Below are 7,848 nucleotides of genomic sequence, written 5' to 3'. Positions count from 1 at the left end.
AGGCTGGTCTCAGACTCCTGGCCTCAAGCTATTCTCCCAACTCGGCCTCCCAAAGTGCCAGGATAACAGATGTGAGAGACCACAGACCTAGATGTTGAATGGCTTTAGATGAAGACAACTTAATGAATCTTTTCACAAGGGTGACTTCACCCATAGGACTAGAATGTCTGAAATCTGCTGGGCATAAACTCCCTGTCCACCAGACCAGTGGTTCTCACAGTTTGGTCCCCAGACTAGCAGTATTAACATCACTTATACTTACCTGGCACGGGAGATACCATGATCACGAAGGTGGTTTTCCCAGGGTGAGACTTATTCATTGCACTCTGGATGTGCTGACCCCTGCGATTTCCCCAAATGTGGGAAACTTGACTGCATAATTTGTGTTAGTGGGAACTGCGTTCTCACTTTCCCCTGTTTAAAATATTTATTTAAAAAAAATATCATCTGGGCACTTGTTAGAAATGCAAATTTCAGGCCCCCACTCCAACAATTCTGTTTCTCAATCAGAAAATCTGGTGTGCGATGTTAGTCTATTCTCGAATTGCTATAAAGATATACCTGAAACTGAGTAATTTATAAAGAAAAGGGGTTTAATTGGCTCACGGTTCCGCAAGCAGTATAGGAACATAGTAGCATCTGCTTCTGGAGAGCCTCAGGAAGCTTACTATCAAGGCAGAAGGGGACGGGAGAGTGGAGGACGACACATGGAGAAAGGAGTGAGGTAGAAGGTGCTACACACTTTTAAACAACCAGATCTCAAGAGAACTCACTATCACAAAGACAGTACCAAAGAAACGGTACTAAACCATTAATAAGAAACCACCCCCATGATCCAATCTCCCACCAGACCCCACCTCTAATATTGGGGATTACAATTCAACATGAGATTTGGGTGGAGACACAGATCCAAACCATACCAGCAACCCAGCAACCTGTGTTTTGTTGGGGTTTTTGTGTTTTGTAGTTTTGAGATGAAGTATTGCTCTGTCCCCAAGACTGGAATGTAACAGTGCGATCTCGGCTCACTGCAACCTCCGCCTCCCAGGTTCAAGTAATTCTCCTGCCTCAGTTTCCCAAGCAGCTGGGATTACAGGTGCCTGCCACCATGGCCAGATAATTCTTGTATTTTTAGTAGAGACAGGGTTTCACTATGTTGGCCAGTCTGGTCTCAAACTCCTGACCTCAAGTGATCAGCTTGCCTCAGCCTCCCAGAGTGCTGAGATTATAGGCGTGGGTCACTGCACCTGCCGAAAATCCGTTTTAACAAACACTCTGGGTGATTCTGATGCTCACTACAGTGTGAAAATCACTGCATTAGATGGTGCTTAGAGAGCACCTAATAGCCTTTCCTTTAGGAAAAAATCCCCCTCCTGCTAAACACATTTTTCTTTGGATCTATCAAGATATTTTGCAAAATTGTTGGAGCCTGAGCAGCAGGATTTTATCAATGCCCCACATTTATTCTAGCAATAGGTCCTGTCTTTATTTTAATGGTCCTGCCCTACAACTAACCAACCAGCAACTACCCACTGATTCCTCTACTGGGACAACCTTTTTAATCCTTATAACCTTTGCTTATTCATAACATATAATTATTCATGGCCTCTGCAACCTCATGGCTTCTTTTGTGCACCTTTTCAGCTTCTGATCTTACCAAGTGAACAACTGTCTAAGTCAAGCTTGTTTAACCCCCTGCCTGGGCTGCAAGCAACCCACTTTGAATGTGGCCCAACGCAAATTTGTAAACTTTCTTAAAACATTATGAGACTTTTTTTTTTTTTTTTTTTTTTTTGCCACTCGTGTCCTTTAGGTCATCAGCTATCATTAGCATATTTTATGCACGGCCCAAGGCAATTCTTCCCAGGGAAGCCAAAAGCTTGGACATCCCTGCTCTAAATCTCAGTTTAAAGTCTTGAGAGACACATATTGTTGCTGAAACAGCAAATTTGGTACGATTTATGAGGGTAATTTGGCATCATTTATCAAAACTACAAAAACATGGCCTTCGCCCCAGCAAGTCCACTTCCAGGCAGTTAGCCTACAAATACACTTGCGCATGCGCACTAAAAAGTGGGTTCTCTCTTCCCTCGCTCGACCAGAAGCCAGGTCGCCTACCCTCGGTGACTTGGGAGCCAGGACCCCTCTCAGTCGAGGCCCTCGGTCGGGGAGGCGGCTTCACACCTGGGCCAAGCTGGGGCTGGGCGTGCCTCTCTTCACGTTTTTGTCAGTTAGAAGCAGGTGGGGAAGCCCCCACAGCCCTGGCGTCTCGTACTTCTGCCCCTAACACTGGCTTGAAGCCGGCTACGACTCCATTTTTCTCTTTTTTTTGAGACGGAGTTTCGCTCTTGTTACCCAGGCTGGAGTGCAATGGTGCGATCTCGGCTCACTGCAACCTCAACCTCCTGGGTTCAGGCAATTCTCCTGCCTCAGCCTCCTGAGTAGCTGGGATTACAGGCACGCGCCACCGTGCCCAGCTAATTTTTTGTATTTTTAGTAGAGACAGGGTTTCACCATGTTGACCAGGATGGTCTCGATCTGTTGACCTCGTGATCCACCTGCCTCGGCCTCCCAAAGTGCTGGGATTACAGGCGTGAGCCACCGCGCCCTGCCTTTTCTGTTATTTTTTTCCTCCTTGGAAAGGGAGGACCAGCGCCACCGTCAAGCACTGCAACCGGGACCCTGACCCCAGCCGCCACCCGCCCGCCGCCGGTGGGCGGGGCTTTGCGGCCCGGAGGGGCGGGGATCGGGGTGGGGCCGGCGTGGTGACGTCCCGGGTTGTCGCCGCCGGAGCCGCAGCCGCAGTCGCAGCCGCAGCCTCAGAAGCACGAACCGTAGTCGTCGCCGCCGCATGGGTCGCTGGCCGTCCGCGCGCTGGCTTAGTCGGGGCCCGCAGCCATGGAGGACTTCATCGTGATCTCGGACGACAGCGGCTCTGAGAGCTCCGGGAGTGCCCGCCCGGCCCGGACGCGGAGGCTGCGCAGGGCCCAGTCGCGGTCCTCCGGCGCGCCGCCCCGCCGGACGGTGGTAAGTGAGCGTCGCCTCGGCTGGCGGCGCGCGTCTTCGCGACCCTCGACTGGGCCCGCGGCCCGCCATTTGCGCCTCACAGCTTTCCGCCTTGCCGCCTCTGGGCCTCTGTGGCCCAGGGGAGCGCGGCGGGGGCCTCCCGGGCTCAGCGCTGAAGCCGGAGAGGACTGCGGCTGGAAAGCGGCCGAGCACATGCCCTGGTGCGCCTGCTGGAGGGGCCGGGGTCTCAGGCTGGGTCGCGGGCGTCCTCAGAGCTTCGGCGGGACATGGGGCTCGGGCGTACTGGCCGGGCCGAGACAGAAACACGGGAGCGCGTAATTGGCTTGTAGTGGGCACAGAGTGTGCAGGGAGGTAACAGGAGCCTAGGCTAGGAGGGAGGGAAGCGCGGGCCTGGGCCAGATGGTGGCCGCGCTCCAGGGCCTGGCTACAGAGCAAGGGGCCCGATTCTGGAGTTGTGCAGCAGGGCAATTTATTTCCTTAGCAAACATTTACCGTGTACCATGCCCTGCAGGAATAGAGAAGGAAACGGCGCACTACTTGTTTCTCTTAGACCCCGTCATATTTGTCCGTCATGAGGTGGTGAAACTCTGCCTTTCGAGAATCCTGCATAGATGTTTCTTGAACCCCTACTGTGGGCCAGATGTTGCAGGGGCTGGGGGATACAGTGGAGAACACAATATCCACGGTCCCTTCATAAGGTGAAACATTCATCAGGTGGCTATCGAGGACCTACTCAAGGGATGGGAGGTAGACAGCTTTCTATCAGAAGGCCTTCAACGATCTCCCACACCTTTGGGAGCCACCCCCCCCAGAAACATAAGGATTATCAAGCTGATGTTTTGTGTATATATCATAGAGTTTACCATGCTTCCTATGCAAATACTCTTTCAAGGCGTTTCCTAGCTTCTGCTGCTCCTGTTTCCTTTCTAGCTGGTTTACAGTCCCTAAACCTCCATTGGGAACCCCTTCTGTGACCGAGGTACAGTGCTAAGTGCTAGATGATCACTATAGAATGAATAGCATGCAAACCCAGTTAACATATATTATTTTTCAAGCAAGAGGGGTTCTCAGTACATCTCAGTAACAAATTTAGTTGAGTTAGGCCGCTGATGAGGTAGTCAGAGATTTCCAAGATAGAAATGACCCGACTTCATGAGTGAATGGCTGTATCTAGGGTTGTGGCTAAATGTATTGGATGTAATAGATGCACAATAATTATTTGCTGAATGAAGGAACAATTGAAGGAATACAGGGAGAGAAAACGGTTTAGATGGATGTTTGATAAGAATAAGGGAAGTGCTTACAAAAGTAGCAGCAGGCTGGGGGTGAAGGAGATGCTGAATTCGGGTTGGACCTATTGGATTTATAGGGTTAATAGGAAATGTAGATGGATGTGGCCAGCTCAGTAGTTGGAGAAAAGGCAAGAGTGGAGATATTTGGCAATCATCCAAACAGAAAGGAGTATTGAAGCCCTAATAGTGACTGAAATCATCAAGGAAAAGAGTAAAGAAAGAAAAAAGGTGGCAGGAAAAAAATACTGCTTTCCTCCTAGTTCCTCCTCATTCCAATAACCCCTTCTCTCAGTATCCATTTAACTTTGTCCTTCCCACTTGCTTCCTTTCCTCCCAGCTGTTGTCCAATTTCCCTCATTCTGGTTCACTTCCTTCCTCAATGGTCAGATGCCATCCTTATCCCAGTCTGTTGTGGGCTTTCACACACGTACATGGACATACTTGCTCACTGTTCCCCACCCTTGTGACCATTCAAGCAAGCATTTTGATCTTGAGCCTTTTGAATTGAATGGAAATGAACTGCAAGTTCCAGATGCAGTTCATGCTTCTCCAGATATTTATTCCAGCTCTCTGAAAGCTCCAAGCTTATTCTTGTTTTATCTTTCTTGCAAATTCGATAAGGGTGGTATGATAACCATGTAAAAGATCAGAGACATTGAGAGACTTGCAAGGTTATTTATAAAGCCTAAAAGTGCCATTCTCTCTCTCTAGTTTTTCCTGAAGGCTCTGAGGTCGGAGAGACTTCTGAATCAATATCTTCCACATAGCAACTATTTGAAAGTTGATATTTTCCAACTATTTTGGAAAGTTCTGTCAGCTCTCAGCTTTTGAGCCTGAGAACATTAATGCCTACCTGGTAGGATGGTTGTAAATTTTTCATGAGACAAATGCAAGGAAAGTGTCTCACATAAATGATGGTGTTTGCCACTTTTTGTGTTATTTCTAAGCCCTGGACTATCCCTCTTTAGCTTCGCAGGCCATGAAATAAAGGAAACGACTTTGACATGTTTCTTTTTTTTTAATATTGACTAAAGGGGAGTAACTTGCTTGAGCTTAAGAAGTCAGAAAGCCATCTCTAATACCGCAGTTGTCATTTCTGAACTCTTGATTCTTAACCTGGCCTTTAGTCTTCATTGAGTTGATGAGGTGTGTTTCTGTGTTTTCCATGGCTTTTTAATTTGGGGTTTTGTTTGCTTTATTTATAAAAGCAGAACATTGGCTGGTGCAGTGGCTCATGTGTAATCCCAGCACTTTGGGAGGCTGAGGCGGGTGGATCACGAGGTCAAGAGATCGAGAGTATCCTGGCCAACATGGTGAAACCCCGTCTCTACTAAAAATACAAAAAAATTAGCCGGGCGTGGTGGCATGTGCCTGTGGTCCCAGCTACTCGGGAGGCTGAGGCGGAAGAATTACTTGAACCCGGGAGGCAGGGGTTGCAGTGAGCCTAGATTGCACCACTGCACTCCAGCCTGGCAACAGATCAAGACTCCATCTCAAAAAAAAAAGCAGAACATTTTCAGATAGTTAATTTTGATGATCTAATTATACAATTTTTATAAATATATATAGAAGAAAATTAAAACTGCCTGTAATCTCGCCATCCAAAGATGACCAACATTTTAATGTATGTCTATGTAAACATTCACTTGTAAATACACATGTACACACATACATACCTATGTGTACTCCCCATACATGTTTTTATGACCTCCTCTTAATGGATATCATGCTTTCATTTCTAAGTTTTCTCCAAGAACCCAGTGAAAAATTCCCTCATAATCTTTTTACTCTTATCATTTGTTTATTAAGTTCCTCTTAGAAGTTAGATTGCTGAATCAAAAGGTGTGCCCTTCTTTTGATATATGTAGTTAACCCTTGAATAACATGGAGGCTAGGATTGCTAACCCCTGGTGCAGTTGAAAATTTACATATAACATTTTCCTCCCCAAAAACTTAACTACCATTAGCCTGCTGTTGACTGGACGCCTTACCAATCACATAAGCAGTCAGGTAACTCATGTTTTGTATGTTATATGTTTTATATAAACATGATAAAGTAAGCTAGAGAAAAATGTTGAGACCATAAGGAAGATAAAATGCATTTATAGTACTATACTGTATTTGTCAATGCCATAAGTTTACATCGTCTGTTTATAAGATGAACCATCTATCTGAAGTAGTGCACAGCCGTAGCTGCAGACCTCTATCTATGGTACATCTCAAGCAATTCAACTTTTCCTTATAATGTCATGATTTTTCTCTGCTTCTTAGAATACATCCAGCATCACTAGTAATACTTTGTATGGGTTTCATGGTGTTATTCAAGGTTTACGATACTACCCTACACATGATAAAAAATGTGAAAAAACAAAACAAAACAGGAGAGAACTTTTTTTTACTGTGATACAGTTTACTAGATAGTAATGTAGAAATTGATTAGTGTCACGTGGCATTTTAAGTGGATACTCACAACACTTGAGCTCACCAGAACAGCAACAGGAGGTACTATCACAGTAGTACAGTATATTCTATGGTTAATTTTATGCAGTTATGATACAAATTTTTTAAAAAAGAAAAAATTTAAAAATAAATTTTAAAAAATGTATGCAGTTGTGATTTACTGTTGCATCTTTACATTCTGTCATCTGCAGATGTCACTATGTATGGTCAGCAAGTGATTGTGTGCATTAATCTTGATAAAGTTTAACTTTGTATAATAGATTTGTGTTGATTTTATGGTAGTAAATGGATAAAATAGGCTAGTAGCTACATATATTTTATGCATTCAAGACGTATCTTTTTCTTATTTTTTTCAATTTTTATAGGCTATACAGCTCATCTGTGAGTTTTTCAAATTGTTGTAAATCTCCAAAACTTTTCCAATATATTCATTGAAAAAAACTCTCTTGTAAGTGGACCCATGCAGTTCAAACCTGCGTTGTTCAGGAGTCAACTGTATTGCCAAATTTCCTACAGAAATTTTGCACTAATATTCTTACGAGTGGTATATGGTCAGTCATATCCCTTTCTCTGCTGCCTGGTCACCCCTAGGTATTGTTAAGTTATTCCATAAATATTTATTGAACATTTATTATTATAACAGGCACTCTTACAGGTGCTGGGAAAACATCTGTGAACAAAATGAAGTCCCTGCCCTCATGGAGATTTTATTTTACCGAGGGAGACAAACAGTCAACAATTGCATAAATGTAATGTCAGGTGATATTACAGAATATTAGGGAAAAAATAAGATACTTTTGTTCTTTTAATCTTTTCTGTTTGATAGCCAGATTCCATAAGATGTCATTTTTTTTTCATCGATTATGATTCATTTATTCAATAAATATTTATTGAGCATATGCTCTAACCCTGGGGACCAGAGGTGAAAAGATGATAATGGACTACATTCTATTCTAGTTTGTCAGGCGCTAAACAAACTAACAAATAAGAGAACACTATAATAGAGAGTAACTTTGGTGGAGTTGGGAACAGTTCATTGTGTTTTCAGAGAAGGCCTCTCTGAAGAGTT

General features: G+C 44.6%; 1 protein-coding gene and 1 non-coding gene across 6 annotated transcripts in view; both read left to right on the top strand.

The window, feature by feature from the left end:
* The first annotated feature begins 254 nt into the window (after positions 1-254).
* LOC118152006 (U1 spliceosomal RNA) lies at positions 255-417 on the top strand. Its single transcript, XR_004740383.2, has one exon. It is a non-coding gene; the product is annotated as a U1 spliceosomal RNA (small nuclear RNA).
* A 2,380-nt stretch (positions 418-2,797) lies between these two features.
* The window catches only part of SIMC1 (SUMO interacting motifs containing 1), a 76,761-nt gene continuing 71,710 nt past the window's right edge, over positions 2,798-7,848 (top strand). For all 5 annotated transcript variants that reach the window (XR_013532036.1, XM_078364719.1, XM_008990413.5 and 2 more), the window contains exon 1: positions 2,798-3,027. Coding sequence is in view for 2 of the 5 variants with exons in the window: in XM_008990413.5 (XP_008988661.2) it covers positions 2,899-3,027 (129 nt within the window). In the remaining 3 variants the exon portion in view is untranslated. The remainder of the gene's footprint in view (positions 3,028-7,848) is intronic.

The sequence above is a fragment of the Callithrix jacchus genome, chromosome 2 (genome assembly GCF_049354715.1).
Source record: "Callithrix jacchus isolate 240 chromosome 2, calJac240_pri, whole genome shotgun sequence".
Classification (NCBI taxonomy): Eukaryota; Metazoa; Chordata; class Mammalia; order Primates; family Cebidae; genus Callithrix; species Callithrix jacchus.
This window is presented reverse-complemented; position numbering and strand designations above follow the sequence as displayed.